The 22728-nt window shown below is 34.2% G+C and overlaps 1 protein-coding gene across 5 annotated transcripts in view; it reads right to left on the bottom strand.

Annotated features, from left to right (window-relative positions):
- Positions 1 to 22728, bottom strand: part of CCSER1 (coiled-coil serine rich protein 1) — a 1104264-nt gene that overhangs the window by 566308 nt on the left and 515228 nt on the right. For all 5 annotated transcript variants that reach the window (XM_031469432.2, XM_064484846.1, XM_064484851.1 and 2 more), the window contains exon 8: positions 13324 to 13407. In XM_031469432.2, the coding sequence (XP_031325292.1) occupies positions 13324 to 13407 (84 nt within the window). The remainder of the gene's footprint in view (positions 1 to 13323; positions 13408 to 22728) is intronic.

Raw genomic sequence — 22728 nt, forward strand, 5'->3', positions numbered from 1 at the left:
TACAGTACCTATGCTCATTGCTCATTCTGAATTTACTGTTGAGCATGTTAATACATAGTACCACAGGTATTAAAAAAAAGAAACTAAGCTTAAAGTTTGGTGGGTGGTTCTGAACTATTAATCTTGGTCTGTTTCTCTAACTTAAAATTCTTTCAGTTACCTTTCATTTAAAAATACAATGTTTATTCAAGCATGAGTAATAAAAACATAATAATTGAAGATTTTATGTGTGTAAAATTTTACACAAATTGCATGTGTGTAAAATGTAAAACTCATTTTAAAAAATAACCTGGAGTTACTAAATTAGAATTCAGGTCCATGTATATTTTCAGGGAGTAGTCATATTACTGACACTTTCAGAATTGTTGGCATATGGTAATAGTAAATATAGATGATTTTTAGTCAGTTTTATAATTGTTTTAAATACTCCACAGTCAATGTACTCCCTTACTGATTAGCCTAGAAACACATGGGAGTTAAGGTAAGCAATAGCTTTCACTGCCTTCTGACAAGTATTAAATGTTATGTTGGCAAACGGAGGAAGACTATGAAGGCAAACGTTGGACATTTTTGTTTTGTATATTTCTTTGTTTTAATGAGGGCTGTATTAAAGCATATGTTTATTCTTTTAGACAAAGCTAATGAACTTTTCTGCCCAGAAACCTTTGTATTTAAAGGCATTTAAACTGGTCTTTTTAAAAGAAAGGTATGTTTTTAAAGAAACATTGTATCAAATTACATTTGATTCCTTTGATTCCAATAAGCTAGAAAATGAATAGAAGTTTCCAAAGGGAAGAGTCTGAAATGGCAGAAGATATAGAAATTTCAACTCATAAATTACAGATAATTCACTTTTCTAACATGATTATACACAGGACTTCTTTAATATTTGGTGGAGTAACAGACATCTGAATTACTGGCAAAACAGTAAATTCATAGCATGATATACTGTTTCTAATTAGGACAATTAAATTTCACTCCTCACAGTCAGGTCCAACTAACCTTTCTTCATTTGTAAGTTATCTTCAACTTACTTAAAAATACTTTGAATCAATCCATAAAGATACCAAAAACACTTTCTTCAATTTTTGGTATCATATGGGGCACATTTCTCAGCCATAATATAAAATCATTTATAAGATTTCTGAAACCATTTACGAGATTAATAATCATTTACAAGAAACTATGTGCCCCCCTAAAACACAAGGCTACATTTCACCATCAATGTTTATGATAAATCTCTCAGATTTATTTTTGGTACAAGGTAATATTTACAATGTTCTTCAGTTTCATACTATCAATAAAATTTACACAGCATTCTTCAACATGACCTTCACTAAACAGGTAATCTAAAATTTATTCTTAAGTGAGAAAAAATGCTTTGTATTGTTAAGTAATATAGTTTAAGTTTAACCTAAAATACATAATTATTTTAAATGCAATTATTTTAAGTACCTTTTATTATTAATTATCCTTACTTTTAACCATGTTTAGACTTTTGTTCTAAACCTATACCTATGTATTAAATATAATAAGGTAAATTTATAAAATTCCAAAATCTGAGTGTAGTGGGAGAGGTATTTCTAATATTAAAAAGTTAAATATATTCTACAAAATAAACACACATATTTAAATACATATCCAAATGTTATTTATGTCAAAGAAAAACTTTTCTCTGACTGAATGTTGGTTCTTTTTCATGCCTTCAATTAATATACTGTCCAGCCAACATGCTGAAAATTCTCAAAGTGTGTCACATCTTTTCATCTCATTTCCTACTGATCTAATAGTTCATAGTAGCCCTCAGCAGTCATCTTGTCCGTGTCACTGGTTTGTTTGATTTTTATTCTCAGATGTGACTTTATTAACTAGAACATAATAATTATGATATTTAAACACAGTAAAATCCTAACTGCTATCATTAAGTGGTTCAATTCTACAAGACCCTCATTTCTCTGTTACAGACTGAGTATTTCTGTCCCCCAAATTTATGTTGAAGTTCTGACCCCCAGTGTTATGTATTTGAGGCTAAGGACTTTGGGGATTTGTTAGGTTTAGGTTATGTCATAACTTGGGTCCCTCATGATGAGGTTAGTGCTCAAAAAGAGGAAGAGTCACAAGACCTCTTTGCCCTCCCCTACCCCCACCCCTTGCTTTCTGTGCCAGCACCAAAGAGGCTTGTGAAGACATAATGGAAAAGCCATCTCCAAGCCAGGAAGAAAGCCCTCACCTGATCCTGAATCTATAGCACCTTGACCTTGGACTTTCAGCTTCCAGAACCATAATGAATGTCTTTTACTTAAGCTAATCAGTTTATGATTATTATACCAGGTTGAGCAGATTAAGACATTCCAACCCACAAAGATCACAGGATGAAAACCATTAGACTCTCTCCAAATTATTCATTTTCCAAAGATAAATGTTTTATAATCAGAAAAAGAAAATTTGATATTTGTTATTAAAACTGAAGATCAAATTACATAACAGAAATGGAACACTCATATTAAAGGCATTATATTATACTTTCTATGCAGTTATTTTTATATCCTATCATACCACATATAGTTCCCACCACTTAATTTTATATATATAGCCATGTAAATATTATAATCAGATTCTACACAAAAAGTTTTGTAATTTACCAAGTTCACTTTGGATGAATAATATCTCTATTTTTAATATTTTGAGAATTGAAAATTGAGACAAGAAAAAAAATTGCTAAATCAAGTCCCATAGGCAATGAGGCTAGACACTTGTATCCTGATTTTTACCATCACTACAGAGCTTCACTCTCCTCAAGTAAGGATAGGTAAGGTCACAGGAAGATGAATTGAAGCAACTCCTCCTCTGCTCTATTTCTTATCTTCTAACCTAATATAAAGTTTATCAAATCTCTTACATGCTTTGGGCCTCATGTAATGTGGCTGCCAGTGAATTCTCAGTAAGAAGTAAAGTGCAGAGGGGGGATTACATAATACAGTTACCATTTTGAGTTTGCATATTGGAGGATGCATGAACAAAGTCTCAAGAGAAGAAAGTTTCTAATTTTTTGACACAATATTCTCCCAAATTGATGCTAACTTCTCCTTAGCTGAAGCAGAGGCTGGGGCAGGAAGGCAGGGCTCACAGAGGAAGAGTTCAGGGTCTGATGGGTGTTGAGAGAAAAGAGCAGGTGTAAGACTGTTCTCTTCTGGGCTTAACTGCAGCCAGTTAGACTAGCAGCCAATATGCCTCGGCTGAGGATGAGAAATCAAAGATTCTAGAGAGAACAGCAATGATAGGAAGTATCCAACCTTGTGAGAAAAATGATACTTTCCTGATTTCTTATCCTAGGAGCATCTGCAGAGTATTTTTGGCTGGGAAAACTGAAGCACAGTCACCCAGATTGGCTAGTTGTGTCCCAACATTTGTAACTGAGGAGAGCCGAGAGTGACAGAAAAAAAAAACGATGACTAATATCCTTCAAATTTGTTGTGTTGTCACCAGTCAACAGAAGCAGATCCTTGGATCTTTGACCATTTGTGGGTGAAATTTTTCAAATTTACCTTGGTACTGAGGATGAATAGAGGAATTAAGCCAAAGAAAGTAACAGTGGATCTTAGGGTCAAAGACCCTAGGATGGATTAACAAGCAAAACACGAAAGACCATCCACTTCATGTCCAACAGAAATGCTGTATGGCACCGAAGACAAATGAGAAGAATACTAATTTAACAGAATTAAAGCATTTGAATTTAAATATTTACTAGGAGTATAATCATTATTGACAATCAGATTAGTGGATTAGAGCATCAGTGGAAGGAATCTCAGCTAAAGACAAAACAGTTCAGTACTAAGAAAAAGACAGTCTTGACATATAAAAACCAAATACAGAAATTGGTTTCAAGAGGAACAAAGTCTATAATTTGAAGGAAGACTCGATGAGTTGAATAGGATTACTGAATACCAGTCAGAATTAAGAAAAAATGCCACACATATAGGTATACTATAGAAAAATGCTATGTGCAGCACTAGAATATAAAAAGATGAAAAGTTATTTACTAAGGAAAAAGCACCAAGACCTAGCAATATCATGCTTAGACACAGTATCTATCTTAGCTGAGGGTGCCATAATAAAACAGACTGGGTGGCTTAAAAAGCAGAAATTAGTTTTCTCACAGTTCTGGAGGCTGAAAATCCAAGATCAGGGTACTAGCATGGGTAGGCTCTAGTAAGAACTCTTCCTGGCTTGCAGATAGCTGCCTTCTTGCTAGATGCTCACATGGCTTTTCTTCAGTGCTGGTACATGGAGACAGATTTCTGGTTTTTTTCCTTATAAGGCCACTATCCTGTTGAATTAAGGCTCTGCCCTTATGAATTCATTTAACTCTAATTACCTCCTAAAAGCCTACTCCAAATACAATCACATTGTGGGTTAGGACTTCAACATATGAATTTGGGGTGACACAATTCAATCCATAACAGTATCTTTTATCTTTCAAGGTAAAGAGATATTCAAAGATCTAGAGACTATATCATTAGTATCCTATCTGAAGGAAACACTTGGGAAAGGATTGTAATCAAGCCATAAATAAGAGACCATAACATGGTGAAAGATGAAGATTGTAAACAGTGATATATAATAAAATCTTTTACTATACATGATTTAAACCAAATAGGTAATATTGTGACTAGGAATTTGCAAAGTCACAAATAATTCTTTTGAAAGAAAAATGTTTCAAAAAACAAAAAAACAAGTCAAAGAACTAAAATCACTAAGTCCTCAGCAAGCTCAGGTGAGGAAAAAGAAGAAATTAAAAACATTTTAAAGATCTCATTTGACGGGACAGTGGTCTTAAAGTTGAGATAATTTCAAATGTTGTTTGGGTTGTTCCAATTTTGTGAACACATTTTTATGAGACCAATACAAGCTATAATTTATTATCAAAATAAAAAATACTATTGATGTAGCCCATGTCACATAGGTAAGGTTAGCCAGTGCCCTTCACATTACCTCATAGCAATGTAGAGATTTTCTTCTATTATAAAGCAGTTAGGAGTAAGTATCCCATGTATGACTTAGTCCCTTCCTATTTTTCATACCAAAACCTTCTGCCCAAAGAGTATATCACTTGTTTTTTCCAATTACTTGCCCCGCCACATGTACAGTCCTAGGACACTTTGATATTCTAATATTTAATATCCTCTTGGACATCACAAAGTGTGCAAATGATCGACTGTTAAAAAAATTCAGGAAATCTCACCAATGTGATGCAAATTTCAGGGACAATAAATTAAGACATCTTGAAATTGTTCCCAAGAGTACAAACCACTTGTTTTCTTTTTAAAGAAAACAGAAAAGGGTAAGGTAAAAGTGTGACAAAAATACACTCATGTTAGAAACACAGTTAATGTAGATAATTTGCTCAAACATCAATATATAAACTAACATCAAGACTGAGTTTCTAAATATATTAGTGCTTTGTAAAGTCTACTGACCCATCTGATCCATCTATTGGTGAAAGAGAATCTGAACCAAGGTAGTATCTCTGAAATCAGAGTAGAGAAAGAATGTTTGAAATGTGCATTTAATGCTTGAAAGGAACTATAATAGAACACTTTGTCCACAATTTCACTTGTTAACATTAAACAGGCATGAGCATTAATAGTATGTGCTATGACTAAATGATGTCTCTCAGATTTATGCTGTGAAGCCCTAACACCCAATCTGATGGTATTTGGAGATGGAGGGTGGTCTTCGGGAGACACTGGGTTTAGATGAGGTCATGAGGGCAGGGTCCTCATGACAGATTAGTGCCCTTCTAAGGAAACTTGCACCCCTTTCTCCATCTCTCCATTTTCATGCACATGCACTCAGCAAAGCCCATGTGAACACATAGCTAGAGCGCTCATGAGAACCCAACAGTGCTGGAAACTTGATCTTTGACTTCTAGTCTCCAGGACTATTATAAAATAAATTTCTATGGTTTCAGCTACCCAGTCTATGGTGTCTTGTTATGGAATCTCTAGTGGCCTGAAACACCATGCCAATAGTTATTTATAGAACAGTCGAAGGGAGGCCCAACCCTTCTGCAGAACTTGTACTCAGTTAACTACAAGAAAAAAATTAGAAAGGCAGTTCAGTGAGCTCAGGGATAAAATTAATGAACAGAAGGAATGTATTATCAAAAAGACTGAAACTCTTAAAAAACACAAATTCTGGAGCTGAAGAGTTCAATAAATGAGATGAATGCATTAAAAAGCACTTGAAATAGAGTGATATGGAAGAGAGAACTGGCAAACTCGTACATAGAAATCTAGAAGTAATACAAGTTGAAGAGGAAAGAATTAAGGTATTTTTTAAGTGAGGAAATTTTATGAGCACTAACTATTAGGGCAAAGATTAGGATAAGGCGTATTCCAGAAGGAGGAGGAAAGCAGAGTTTATTTAAAGAAATAATAGCTGAGAACTTCCCAAACCTGGAGAAGGAACTAGATGTACAAGCCCATGAAGCTGAGAGAACTAATTACCTCAAAGCAAAAAACTTCTCCAAGATGCATATTCAAATTCTCAGAAGTCAATGACAAAGGATTTTAAAGGTCGTCAGGGAAGGAAAAAAAGTCCCTTAAAAAGGTACCCACATTAGGCTATCAAACTTTTCAGCAGAACCTCTAGAGGCCAGGAAGGAGTGGAGTGACATTCTAAAAACACTGAAAGATGAAGACTGCCAGCTAAGAACACTATTCAGCAAAGTTATCATTCAGATGTGAAAAAATTAAAGACCTTCCCAAACAAGAGCTGAGGGAGCTCATCACCACTACACTGGCAACAACAACCACTGAAAGGTGTTCTACCAGAAACATGAAGGCAAAAGTACACAAAACTTTGAGTAAGATGATAGGTACACTCAGAAAATTGCAACTGTTTCAGAATAGGTTTTTAAACACTTTATTATAGCATAAAAGTTAAAAGGGAAACCAGAAAAAAATATAGCTACTACAATTTGGTAACAAACTCACATGAAAAAGGATAATTCAAGACAATGAAAAAAGAAGAGGGAAAGAATGGAACACATATAGCCAAATAAAGATAAGATACTATCAGCAGAAAAAGGACTATTCTATCTATGAGACATTTTATACAAACCTCATGGTAACCACAAAACAAATCTAGAGCAGAGATCCAAAATGAAGAAAGGAGAAAAACAGAACATCATCAAAAATTTCAGACAGAAACACAAGGGAAAATTCTTAAAAATGGAGAAATAGAGCTACCAGAAAACAAGATAAAATGGCAGTACTAAGTCCTCATCAATAATCACCCTAAATGTAAATGAACTGAACTCAGAGTGGCTGGATAGATTCAAGAACAAGACCCAACTATATGCTGCCTCCAGGAGACTCATCACACTCTAAAGACAAACATAGGCTCAGGGTGAAGGGATTGAAGAGGATACTCCCAGCAAATTGCAGCCAAAAGAAAGCAGGTATAGCCATACTCAGACAAAAAAAGACTTTAACGCAAAAAAAAAAAAAAAAAAGCCATGAGAGAAAGATTAACAATACATACTGATAAAGTAGATAATTCATTGAGATAACTCAACTATTAATACTCACACAACATATGAGCACCAAAATGTTTAACAATCATATACAGATCTAAAAGGAGAAACTGACAGCAACATGAGACTTTAAACATTCCACTAACATCAATGGACAGACCATCCAGGCAGCAAGTCAACAAGGAAACAGCAGCCTTAAATGAAACATTAGACCAACTGGATTTGCTAGACTTGAACAAAACATTCCATCCAAATGCAGAATACACATTCTGCAACTGCACATGGAACTTTCTCAAGGATAGATTACATAATGAGATACAGGTCAATAAATTTAAGGCTACTGGAATCATATCACACATCTCTTCCAAACACAATGGTATGAAACCATAAAACCAACTTCAAGAAGAAAGCTGAGAAGTATGTGGAGGCTGAATTACTTGTTATAGAACAACTATTACAACAATTAGTAAATCAAAGGAGAAATAAAAATACCTGAAGACAAATGAAAATATAACATATCAAAAGCTGTGTGATGTAGCAAAAGTTGCACTAAGAAGTTTATAGCAACACAGGTCTACCTCAAAAAACAAGAAAAATTTCACGTAAATAATCTTACACCGAAAGGTACTAGAAATATAATAGATGGAGTCCAAAATCAGAATAAAGAAAGGAAATAAAGATCAGAGTGGAAATAAGATAGACACTAAAAAGACAATACAGAAGATCAAACTAAGAGCTGGTTCTTTAACAATTTATAAATCTCTAGTTAGACTAAGAAAGAGAAGGCTCTGATAAAGTCAGAAACCAGAGGAATGACAACAGATACCACAGAAATACAAAGGACATTTGTTCATTAGAATAAATAAACAAATTATTAGAATCATACAACTAGGACTGAATCATTAAGAAGCAGGTCTGAATAAGCTGATCGTTAGTATGGAAGTTGAAATAGCAATCAAAACCCTTGTAAAAAACAAAAGTCCAGGACCAGACTACTTCACAGATGAATTCTACCAAACAAAGAATTTAACACCCATCCTTCTCGAACTCTTCCAAAAAGTTGAAGAGGAAGGAATTTTTTCTAATTCATTTTACCAAGTGATAACCAAAATCAAACGAAAAGGAAAGTACAGGTCAGTATCTCTGAAAAACAGATGAAAAAATCCTGAACAAAACATAGGCAATCAAATACAATAATACATTTTACTAATGGATCACACACCATGATCAAGTGGGATTTATTCTGAGGATGCAGTTCAATATCTACAACAACAGAAGAAATGAAAAATCTGATGTGCTACACTACAACCTTAACAAAGGATAAAAACCATATCATTAATTGATGCAGAAAACTGTTTAAGGATAAATACAAATTTATAATAAAAATTCTCAGTAAAGTTATAGAAGGAATATACTTGAACATAATAAAGACCATACATGACAAACTCACAGCTAACATACTCAATAATGAAAAACTGAAAGCTGTCCTTCTAAAATCAGGAGTAAGATAAGGATCCCTCTTCTTGCCACTCTTATTCAAGAGAGTGTTGAATCTAGCCAGAGCAACTAGGTAAGAAAAATAAAGCACATCCAAATTAGAAAGGAAGAGATAAAACTGTCACTGTTTGTGGGTGACATGATTTTATACATAGAAAACCCTGAAGACTACCAAAAAACAGTTAGGAATAATAAAGGAATACAGTATGGATGCAGGGTGCAAAAACATACAAAAATCTATTGCATTTCTGTATGCTAACAATGAGCTAGCAGAAAGAAAAAGAAAATAATCCCACTTAAAATCACGGAAGAATACACGTAGGAATAAATTTAACCAAAGAGAGAAAGTGAAGACACAAATGTAAAGATAATCTGTGCTCATGGATTGGAAGAATTATCATTGTTATAACTCCATATGATCTAAAGTTATCTATAACATCGATTCAGTCTCTATCAAAATCCCAAGGACATTTCACAGAAATAGAAGAAAACTTCTAAGATTTATATGGAACTAAAGAAAATCCTAAATAGCCAAAGCAACCCCAAAAATAAAGAATAAAGCTGGAGGTATCACACTCTGATTTCATACTATTGCAAAGTCATAGTAATCAAAACAGCATAGTATTGGCAGGACAACAGATAGATCACTGGAACACAACTGAGAGCCCAGAAATAAACCTACCTGTATATGGACACAATTAACAAACAACAAACATACAGTGAAGAAAGGGTAATCTCTTCAGTAAGTAGTATTGGGAAAAGTACACAGCAACATGCAAAAAAAAAAAAAAAAAAAAAAAGAAACTAGACTACTGTCTCACACTATACATACAAATCAAGTCATAATGGATTACAGATTAAAATTTAAGACCTGAGAAACCATGGAACTCCTAAAAGAAAACATAGAACACTCTGACATTAGTCTTCGCAATACTATTCTAGATAGGTCTCTTCAGGCAAGGGAAACAACAGTAAGCCAATGGGACTACATTGAACGAAAAAGTTTCTGCACAGTAAGAGACCATCAAAATGGGAAACAACCTACTAAATGAGAGAAGATACTATAAGTCATATATACCATAATATCCAAAATATACAAAGAACATACAACTCATATTATAAGTCATATGTATGATAATATCCAAAATATACAAAGAACACATACAACTCATTATCAAAAAAAAACACACACAATTAAAAAGTGGGCAGAGAACTAAACAGACATTTTTCCAAAGACAACATACAGGTGGCCAACAGATGCATGGATAGATGTTCAAATGTCACTATTAGGGAAATGCCCATCAGAAGCTTAATGAGATACTACCTCATGCTTGTTAGAATGGCTATTATCAAAAAGGCAAGTAGTAAGTGTTTGCCAGGTTGTGAAGAAAAAGGAATCCTCATACACTGTTGGTGGAAATGTAAGTTGGTACAGCCACAATGAAAAATATGGAGGCTCCTCAAAAAATTAATAACAGAACTACCACATGATCCAGCAATTTCACTTTTGGGTATTTATCAAGAAAATATGAAAACACTAATACAAAAAGGAATTTACCCTTATGTTCAAAGCAGCATTATTCTCAATAGTGAAGATATGGAAACTGAGTGCCAATCAACAAATTAATGGATAAAGATGATACAGCATATACGCACAATGGAGTATTACTCAACCATAAAAAAGATGAAATCTTGCTATTTAATAACATGAATGGACCTTGAGGGTATTATGCTAATTAAAAAAAAATCAGATGGAAAAAAATGCCATATGATTTCACTTATACATGTAATTAAAAAACCAAAGAAATAAAAAAAGCCTAAACCCAACAAAACAGATATACAGAATAGAGTGTTCCCAGAGGAAAAGCAGCATTGAGGGAGGAGAAATGGGTAAAGGGTCAACTGCATGGTGATGGATGGAAACTAAATTTTTCGTGGTGAGCACACTCTACAGAAACAGAAATGTAATGTTTTCCACATCAAACAAAGTGTCATATACCAACACTACCTCAAAAAATTTAAAAGTAAAATAAAACCATTTATTTTTCCACAACCCCACACTGATCCTAACTTTTTAATACAACTCCTAAAAATATCAAAATGAGGCTAAGTTTTTTAATTCCAACTTTACTTAATTTGTATATAAATTCTTTATTGGCATAGTTACATCTAAATTTGATATATAGTGTATAAAGATTTAAAAAGTGTATGTAGATAGAAGTGCTTTGATAATAGAAGTTAAGATATGAGAAACCCATGACAAACTAAACTAAAATTACAGGTTATGAATTAAGAGTACAAGAACTTGGTCTAAAATGTTTTGAAATTTTCAAATTTAGGAAGTTAAGGTATAGATGTTAAGTTTAATGTCCACCTTGTCAAAATGTCACAAGTTACTTATCAGATTCAGAAACACTAGGACCTAATTTTCAATGGATCCAAGTGCATTACTTTTATGTGATTGCCACTTCTCCATGCTCCAAATTCAGTTTAACAACTTTCTTTTTAACAATATTTTTTCTTCCTTAAATTCTTAAATCATCTGTGTATTTTCTTCTTTAGGTAGAGTCTTCTTTAAAACAAACTATTTCTAAAAGTTAATTTTTCTTTTTGAACTATTCAAGATGACTATGCAAACTACATAGTACAAAAAATTAAAATGGTACCTTGATTGTTACCTGCAAAATTTTAGAGGCTAAGAGGTCAATTTGGGTAATTCAAGTTCAAAGGAAAAAAATATTTGCACCTCATTTTACTCAGTCAACCAACAGAGGACTTTCTGGAGGGAGTATTACTAAATTACCTTAATTATAGCTATGTAACATTGGCTCTGGGAGTAAGAATTTTCTTTTTCATTTCATACAACAAATAAGGTCTTTTTTATTATATATGTTAAGTTTTACACCTCATCATAACTAATGTTGAAGGGGGGAAAAAAGAACATTTCTGAGTTAATTGTCCAAAATAAGCATTCTTTAACAAAATTTTCTGCTGGGTTAAACTGATGATTTTATGCATCCATTCATAAATATCTATATATGATTTTTACTCAACTCAAAGCTTGATTACATAAAATATATCTCTAGGGTTATGTTAAATATAGGAATGCCTTCATGTAATTGAGTTTATATTATCAATTACTTATAAAAAGTTACCCCCAGTAATGTAAGACATGCTCCTTTTGTCTGTAATACTATTACTATTTTAAGTACTGGTTTATGGGTTTTCTAAGGAAATATGTTCATGGGACCAATAATTGGCATTAACCCAGTCAAAGGTCTGGTTTTAGTAAAAATGTTGTCAGTTGTCGAGAGTCAGTAAAATATGCTCTACATTTGTCTGCTATCTCACTAATATGTTCTCAGACGCTTGATGGCCTATAAGATCTATTTTGTCATTTAATTGTATTTAATAATTACCTAATACATCATTGTTAGTGTACTCAAATCTGAAATCAAAGAATATTATTGATTAGGGTTTGTTTTTTGATCCTGATAAGGAGTCAGGGTCTCTTACTGTATAGTATATCTTTATTTTACTGGTATTAAGAGCTCTTGATTAATTTTTAAAGATAATTCATTGCTTTTTCATTTTTGTTTTAGACAACTCATTTTTATTTATATCCCGATTAAGTGTGTTTTCTTGCAAAATACTATTCATATATATAAATTGAAAATACATACCTAGAAAAGTAATGCCCCCTGCTATTCTTGTTACCTACCAAATGTGTTATGTTAGGAAAGTATGATTACATTTTTTATGATATCACATTAAAAAACCCTGAAAACATGAACTATACACATTTCATATTTTTTGTAAATTTTACATTTGGATTTATATATCTTTATTAACAAAAAAATCTTATTAAGTTTATGCATTTTTGGTAGCTTTATAAAAAAGCAAAATGTTTTTGTTTGCAAAATTGAGCACTTTGCTTTATATTACATGATTGTATCTCTAGGTATGGCAGTATGAAGTTAAATCTGGCACTTCACAAAAACGTGGGTTTAGCTTTCATAATTTGACAGGTACAACTGAAATGTCTAATTCTGGTTCAGTAATCTGTTTCTGGAATTGTACAAAGCTAAATATATACTATAAAACATTCTAATTTTCAGGTTGTCAAAACCTCATTACTGTAGGATTATAAAATTTATAATCATAGTGAATCATTAATAGTTTATAAACCATTAATAACGTTCATGTTAATAAGGTTGTTGTAGGGTTTCTAACAAATTAGCTTGCAAGGAAAATACACTTGTGTGTCAGATATTGTTCACACTTACCAGTTCTTCCTGAAGTTGGGAAATGAGTTCATCCTTCTCTTTCAGTTGCAGTTTCAGCAGTGAGCATTCATCTTTCATGATATCCTATAAAAACATCAAAAAGACAGCATAATAAATAGGCTTAGTCCTTTCACTTTGCTCTTGATAAGGAAAGTTAGCTTCACACAGCGGGAGATAATTGCCTTTGACTAATGAAACTTATATATCCTCTAAGGTGTGGTATTTTCCACAACATACTCTATGCTATGTTGCAATACAAGCTGATGTATTCAAAGATATTATGCTATATATAATGTCTAAACACATATTTTTTTCTGATTGACTTTTCTTTTTATTTCCCTTTGTCCATTTTGTTCCCTAAAAGAGAAGTCAAGGATTCATCTTCAATTCTGTCTTCCCATTCCTGTGCATACATAATCTGTGGAATAAAAATTAAAGGACATAATTATAACAAAATGGTATGTAAAGTTAATTATTAATTCTCAAACCAATGGCCTTGGTATAGGCTTCATCTTTAATGATGTCTCTGCAACATGTCCCTCTCACTAGAGCTTTCTATGTGGGCACTGAATCTTGTCACTCTACATTGAACACTCAGCCACAGCCTACATGTACACAAAACATTCACGTCCATGACCTCTATTATTCTATGCTGGATAATTCTCACAGACACCTAATCTAGACTTATCTTCTGAGATTCAACACAAATTAAACTATTTAGTGAGCATATACTCAGTACTGTCTCACAGACATTCCAACTCAAACTTTCTCAACATCTTTTTCCTACTCCAAAACTTCATTTCTATTTACTTCTCCCATCATCTTATTTCCTAAAATAACCAGAAAGTCATTGTATATTTTCAGCTTATACTCACTCTGAACCAAATCTGGTACCAAATTCTTTCATGTCTGTTTCCTTGGTATTTCTAGGACTCATCCTTCTTTATTCCTCATTGATTTACTCTAGGTATCCACTGCTTCTTATGTTACTACAGTAAGACTCTAAATGATTCTGTGTCTATCCCTTTCCCTATCTGCCAGAGATATTTTCCTAAATGAGAATTACATCATTTCTTTTTTGTATAGTTTCTCAATACAGTTAATCATATATAGTATATTCTTTACTACAGCACACAGTGCCTTTCATTATCAGCTATTGCTTGTTTCTGGAGCGTCAGTTTTTCATTTAGTTTTCTTACAAACTTGTGCTCATCCCCACAGAACCGAGATGCAGAATGTTGCTTTGTGTCTCCTTGCTTCACACATGCACATTTCTGGGTTATACTGCCTTCTACCCACTGCGTCCCTCTATCCCCCAATTTCTCAGGATTTAGGAGGTATTTCAAGCATCATTCCTTTTTCCAGGAGGGAGCTTTCCTTTGTTGGCTGAGTTATGTTTCCCTTGAGGGTGAGGGCATGCTCCACTGCATCTAAATCATGTATCATTTCATACAATACTAATACTTCAAGTGCCATTTGCTTGTTTCCCAGCCTCATTAGACTAGTCCCCCACCCCCACCGCTTGAGCAGACAGACTTTCATTAGCATATTACCAGTACCAAGCATTGCAAATGACACACATTAAGATATTCAAGTCCACATTTGCTTCCGATAAAATTACCAAATAAACAGTATAAACACTAGGGAGAATTCCCATTTTTTTCTAAATGGGGTAACTTTACCTAAGTTGACAAGGAAGAAAATAGCTAACGAATTACAGAAGACAGTATTTGTTTATTCTGCTTCTCAGGGTGTTAAGTTTCTACTCCCTCTACTAAGCAATACAGAACACATGATTCAAATTAATGCCGTCTTTCATTTGCGGACAGACAGCTGACTGGGAGACGCTAATTATCTGTTCCTTTTATTTTGCAGCAGCCCTATTTCTTCCCTAAATCATGGGCCTTAGTAGGTAGAGCTTTTTAGTGTTTGTTTTCATAGATTCTAAATTTAAATGTAACAATTTACCAAGTTATTGGTGAAAAGGCTTAGCCTGCTCCACAAGGCAAAGAAAATACAGTAGACTTAAAAGGTAGGTAAGAAAACAATCATGTCTCTTAGAATCAGAGACATCTAGGGTCAAATCCTCGTTACTTTACCTCCCTCTGCTGTTTTGAGCTAATTAATGAACTTCTTTGGGCCCCCTGGACATTACTGTGGAAGTTGACGGTAACTCCAGACTATAAACTAACCAGTAACAATAACGCTACTGTATTAGTACTTATATTCACAAAGTCATGCTTAATATCGCACTTAAGAAAAACTACCTCCCTTCATAAATTACAATGTTGTCACAGGTTGGGTTCTGTAGGAAACAAAAAACTGAGGTAGAGTTAAGGGTACAAAAGATTTATTAAAGAGTAAATCCGCATGAAAAGAAAAGTAAAAGAATAAGAACTGGTCAGGGAAACAGTGGGCCGTGACTCCTACCTGACGAAACCGCCGCCGCCAGCTAACCGAGGCGCGCCAACAGCAAGGCCGCCCGTGAGAGGAATACCGCGAGAAGGGAAGTGGGCGGGCCTTTGTGCCACCCGCTGCACAGTCATTGGTTGGGAGCTGCCTCGAGAAGAACTAGATCTCAGCTGCAGTTACTCAATTCATTGCTTCGACCCACCCAGAGACGAGCTGAGGCAGGCCCTAAAGGCACTAACAGCTGAAGGCAGTCAGCTACCCGCAGGACTTGCAGCTGGGTAGTAAGTCCTTTATTGAAAGGGGATCTGAGCCTCAGCCTGAACCTACTCCGATTGTTATTTGACAATTAATAACCAATAGTTTTTTGTATATTAATTAGTAAATATGTTGTTAATTAATTAGTTTAAAATGAAGATTTACCTATATCATGGCTAATAGGAATTGAAAGAAACTTGCTCTTCCAAAAACATGCTCACTTTCCACAATTCTCTGATTTCCTCCCCCCTCACTCACACCCCGGGAAGCTTTTTCAAGAAGTTCATAATCTCACACCTTTTTTTTTTTTTAATTTTTTTTTAATTTATTACTTTTTTTGTTGAGGGAGGAGACAATTAGGTTTAATCATTTATTTATTTTTAGAGGAGGTACTGGGGATTGAACCCAGGACCTTGTACATGCTACACATGCACTCTACCACTTGAGCTATCCTCTCCCCCCTTATGAGCTCACAGCCTTAAATCAGGTTGGTGCTGATATATCATTTGTACTTATTTATGGAATAACACATATTAAATATTTATCATATGTCATCAGAAGCCAATTTATAAAAACCTCTATGAATGATTTTGCAGATGAATCTCAGTTACCTAGAGTTTTGTTTTTAGTTGTTAAATGTATACATGGCAAAATTCAGAAGTACCTGTCTAACACACAAAATGAAAACTCTTGAACAACACTTACTCTCAAGTGAAGACGACTCTCAAATGAATTAATATGGCCTCAATATTCTCACTATATTTGCAAAATTCTGGGTGGGGCTTTGGTCACCAGCTTCTCACGTTGACTGCCTGAGTTGAATCATTCCCAAATTTCTGACTTACAAAATTGTGAACAAAACAAAAGTATAGTTGTAAGCCACTAAGTTTTGAGATGATTTGTTATATAGATCACCAGAACGTATGGACAAACTCCAAATTATTAGAATTAGAATTGGTATAAATCATGACACATTATAGTTGTACAAAAATATATACAGGTAATTTTTAAAATAAAATATTCTGTGATTTAATTTATGATATGGGGATTTAAATTATGTTCTATTTAGTGTAACTTTCAAATAGCTCATTTCATGCATTAAAGAAATATTTATGTTCTCACTGTATATCCTACTGGAGAATCAGAAATACAAATATAAAATTTCATTAAAAACTATCTTATTCTTGTACTTTTATTTTCTAAATTTGGAAAGTTAGAGCCAGAGAAATGAATATTTGGGTAATTTGCCCTAAATTCAGTTAGCTGACTCCAGTCCCATATATTCTATAATTTATTTTTGCCTGGAATTAGAATCACCTCATTATTTAAGACTTGTATGAACAGAAATCAAGTGCCAAAAAATTAAAGGCAAGTAGAGTCTGTAAATCACCTTGAAAATGATCTTATGCTGAAATTAGAAATGCAGATGAAAAAAAATCAAATAATTTCTAACTCACAAACTTCCACATAATTCCTCAGGTAAAATTATGAATATGATTCTTGGCTACCAGTTACAAAAATATATCAAAATTTGTATTGAGTCATCATGACTTTTTCTATTTATAGACTTTTCTTCTCTCTGGAGGGCTTTTCTTTATGATTTACAAGCAGTTTTCCATTCTTGTAAGTGAAAAGCTCAAAAGATTAAAAAAGTAAAGGAAACTGACAGTGTAAACAAGGACAGACTGTTACGAACAAGTGAAAAAAAAAAAGAGAGAGAGAGAGAAGAAATAGGAATGTGGTAGGAGAGGACAGCAGGGCAGAGATTAGAAAACACAATAAAGTATAATAATTGATAATGTATTTTGCTACTCTGCCTAAATAACTGACCTCCTGTAACTCATATTAACTCAGTTTTAAAGTAGCATGCTATCTCCAACACCTGGTAGCTAGTGAAATAAATCAATGCAGGCGTATAATCATCTAAACAAGACCATAAGAGGATCTGTTTTTCAAACATTGAAAACAAATTCAATAAAAACACAACTCTAATTCTTTATTATTTAGTTTAAAATAATTGAAAAATATTTTATAAATCATTTCAGTATGAATAATTGCTAGATGATGCAATAAATTTTTTTTTTAGAAACATTCAATTAAAAACATCTAGATTTGACTATAAAGTCACTGATTTAAGAGATGAACATTCCATTGATTTACAACAACTGTGCTTTCTTACTAAATATTGTTTTCATGGAAATAAAAAAATTTTAAGAAGGCCTAATAGGTGTTCAAAGGGTGCGCACAGTATCTTAGAAATGTATCTTTTATCATATAAATCAAATCAGGAAACCCAAGCATTATCCCTTTACACAATGGTATACTATCTATGAATTTCAAGCAATTAAAAAGATCAGCATAATCTTTTCATTTGCAAGTGTTACTCTTAGGAAATCTTAAAACTTCTTACTAATCTCCATCACTCAAGATAATAGCAGTACTTTATATTTTTATATGGACTTAAACATTGATAAAGCACTTTTACGTACAGAATTTTTTTTTGCTGTCAGAATCTTTTTTGACCAGTTATTGAACATTTCTAGGCTAAGTAGGGCTTTAAGAATAGAAATGAAGCAGAGAAAACAATTGTAGCAAAGGTCAAACAAAAGGAAACCATTAATAATAATACCAAGACCCTTAAATTGTGTTCATTAGCTTCTCCACAGAATTCATTGTATTTTGATGATTTTTGTAATAGTTAAAAACATTAGCCTCCACTAAGAAATTTGCTAAGATGTTACAACAGTTCCATGAGACTACGTGCTTGTCTTTTCCAAGTTGTTAGAGTCCTTTTAGATTCACCTTCTTCTATTAATAAGAAAAAAATTGGGTTGTATAACTCTTCTAACATAATGTTCTACATCTTACTCAATTTTTCTATACAGTAAGTGGAAAGAGCATATTAACCTAAGTCATAATCCCTACAGAAGATACTTACACAAAGTTTTCACTTTTCTGTTCTTTATTTCATACAGTTATTTGGTGAAAATTGGAAACAACAAACATTTGTGTTTCATTTTCTAAAGCCTTCTTAAAATGATAGTATTTTGCAGGTAGAAGGATGAAAATCAAATTTCTCAGTGTCATAGAATGAGTTAGTAGCCATAGCAAATTAGTTGCCTGATCTCCTAAACCCATGGGTTTCACCACCATCAATTAGGAAATATACTTAAGGCATAAATATCTTTAAAACCTCATCAACAATGAACTTCTCAATACAGAATGTCAACAAGTGATAGAGTAATACTAATTTGTCCCTTTGTACTTGCTTGATACAAAATTCTTGAAGAAATAAATATCTTTAAGAGGTCTTGAGATTATCTGAAGTCAGCACTTTTTTTTTCTCACAGAAGACAGGCACACTTGTCACATTATAGTTGTATTTCTTAAACAGGGAAAGCAACCTAGTGATCCTTCCCACAATGCAGAATATACAAGAAAAAAAATTAATGGTTAAAAACACCCTTTTAAAAGTCCCTCTCTGTTGTGAAGTCACGTTTACTTGCTTTTCATGAAGTTTTAGGTAAGAAGGAGGGGACATCTTACCTCCCAACATCCTGAATAAAATAAGAATTATGTTTGAGCATAACTATAAACTTTAGTTTCTGGGAAGGAAAAGCAACCAAAGACATCAAATGCATCTCCTTCCTCACCTATAAGTATGTAATACAGCTGTTTTATTTGTTTGGTAGAGTCACAGACACAGAAAACAAACTTATGGCTACCAGGAGGGAAGAGGGTGGGAAGGGATAAATTGGGAGTTCAAGATTTGCAGATGTTAACTACTATATGTAAAATAGATAAAACAACAAGTTTATACTGTCTAGCACAGGAAACTATATTCAGTATCTTGTGGTAACCCATAATGAAAAAGAATATGAAAACAAATATATGTACGTATATGTATGACTGAACTATTATGCTGTACACCAGAAATTGACACAACATTGTAAACTGACTATACGTCAATTTAAAAAAAATAAAGGTAGAATAAAATCCTATCTTGACTTAGTTTTGAGACTCTGGCTAGAGGCCAATTAGTTCTTCTTCTCCAATGGCTGATCAAGTCCACATTCCAAACACTTTCTTTATGGGGCCCTCACACTCCAGGGCCGTTATGCACCAGCCCCATCAGGCCAGGTACCAGGCAAATACAGACAGCCTCTCTGCCCCAGAGCTCTTAAAATTATTTGAATTAGCCAGTCCTCAGAAAGTGCTGGAAACTGAGCTAATCCCATTCTACTAGCCATATGTAAACTGCCCTCTGTAGCTCTGATTTACTGTTACTTTGTCCCCAGGGGGCAATCTCCTGCATGACCCTGCCTGGCAGTCTTCTCTTATTTGGAGATATAAGTAAAAAGGGTTCTTTCATATTTAAATGTCAGTGTGTCAGCTCCCACCATCTAAAGAATCTTTAAATCTCATAAAACCTAGCACTGGCAGGGGCTTGCTGTGGGTAGTGGGCACCCTTCTGCCATCCTCCTGGGACAAGGCAGCTAAGACAGCTCTTGGACTCTGGTCATTTATGCCACCTTCAGACAGGAGGAAGGACAGTGTAAATAATATTGGGCACTGCTTGGCATTGCATATACATTGTTTGCATAATAGAAGGAGAGTAAGGCTTTTCTGGTTTTGTATTTTATTAAAGATAGTAAAAACTGAAAAGAGAGACATCCCTAATATCAGCAGATCCAACAAATAGTAATATCCCATTTTATGGGGTGCTGAATTGTGACAATGATGAGGAATACAGAAACAGTACTGCTTTAGGAATGTTTTTTCAAGAATTCTGGCATAACTGTAGAATTCTGGGAAGGAGAAAAAGCAGAGAGATTCAACACTGTGCAGTACAAGGATCAGTGTAAGCAGTGGTTTGAGGCAGCCTGGTAGGTCAGAAAACTAGGCTGCAAAAAAGCAAGGAACATGAGCTGAAGCTACAGATCACAGCTACAAAACATAAACCAGCGCTAGGAAGTGAGGAAAGGAGTCAAGGTCATGCTTTGTTCTTTTTTAGAGCACTAATGGATAGTAACAGCATGCACATAGCATCTTCAAGTAGTCATTTTATGCACGTTGTAAAGCAGGAGTCTTTAGGATGGCAAATACAGGAATTTGGGAAAAGCAGCTTTTTCAACTTATGAAGTAGATATAATTTTCAATGTTTGCTTATGTACTGAATGCCTGCATACGGTGACCAACTGTGTAATTAATTTCCATGACAAAACAAAATTTTTGTTTTCAAGCTCCTGTAAATTAAATTACATTTTCATTTAATTTAAATCTAAAACTGGGAAGTTTGAGAGGGTCATTAGACAACATGAAACTATCTTAAAAACTATCACCTGATACAGAAGAACACTTACAAATCTAACAATGTTTTTCATGTTACCTCTTAGTGTCACTCAATGGAGACAGAGAAGACTTGCATTTGAGTCTTTGCTGTGTTACAATTTAGTTGTGTCATCTTGAAGAAATCAACTACTAATAACAGAACTATAATTTGTTGAAATTCTGAAATAGTCCCAGATTCTTTGCATACTTCGTCAGTGGAGACCCACAACATTTTTACCAGGAAGGACTTCTTAACCACATTTTTCAGTGTTTTAACAACTTTTCTATACTGTGGAACTAGAAAATTATTACTGAAGTAAACCCAAGTCTGCATGAACACAAAACCAGTGTACCTCAGTTCTGAGCTACACTGCTGTTCAGAGCTTTCTTCATAAAATGGGAATCGTATGTACTGTATAGTTTTTCCAGAATGAGGATCATTCAAGTATAGATGAAGGAAACAACCACAATTAGGCTGTCATAGATTGAATGTCTAAAACGGTACCCCAAAGTTGTCCTGCCCCTATTTCCAGCATCTGTGAGCATGACAAGATATCACTTCCATGGTTGTATGATGTTCTGTGGTACAGCTGACATTAAAATGGGGAGATTATCTGATGGGTCCTAGGCTAGTCACAGAGCCCTAATGAGTCACATGGGGCAGAAGTCAGAGAGAGTCAAAGTGTGAGAGGACCTGCCTCACCATTGCTGCTTTGAAGACAGAGAGGCTCCTGTGAGAAGGGATATGGTGAGGAGGTAAGAGCAGCCTCCCGCCAGGAAAGGGGACTTCAAACCTCCCACGCCAGCCACAGCAGTGAATTCTTCCAAAAGCTGATGAATGGCTTGGAAGAAACCCCAAGCTCCAGATGAGAATGCAGCTGACAGACACCTTAATTTCAGCCTTGTCAGACTGACAAAAAACTTCAAAGTGTTTCTTAAGTGACCAAGTCTGTACAGGTATCCCCCACTTTTCCAAAATGTGCTTTATGCCACTTCACTTTGATGAAAGATCTACATCAGTACATGTTTTGCTAACCAAAAGAGGTCCAAAGAGGATATTTACTTTAAAAAAAGAGAAAAAAAGGTAAAGACTAAAAATAGCGTTCAGATTTGTTTTTCAGTGAGCTGTTGTAGAGGCAGCTTGCACTCGAGCAGCCAGAGCAGCCCTGCCAAGCTCCTTCCCCGAGAATTATACTCAGGGTCTCGGCATCAAGCTTTTCAGCTTTCACCCATGATTTATCCCAATTTATTTTGTACATCTGTTGGCAAGATGCGCCCTAAGGTGATTGCTTCTTTGCTTAATGCCGTTTAGGCTTATGAAAGATTTCATAGGAATGCTCTACTTTTGGATAGTAGGGGAAACCTGTATTAATGTGCCACATAGTGACAGAAAAATAACCCCCCAAA

The sequence above is a fragment of the Camelus dromedarius genome, chromosome 1, assembly GCF_036321535.1.
Source record: "Camelus dromedarius isolate mCamDro1 chromosome 1, mCamDro1.pat, whole genome shotgun sequence".
Classification (NCBI taxonomy): Eukaryota; Metazoa; Chordata; class Mammalia; order Artiodactyla; family Camelidae; genus Camelus; species Camelus dromedarius.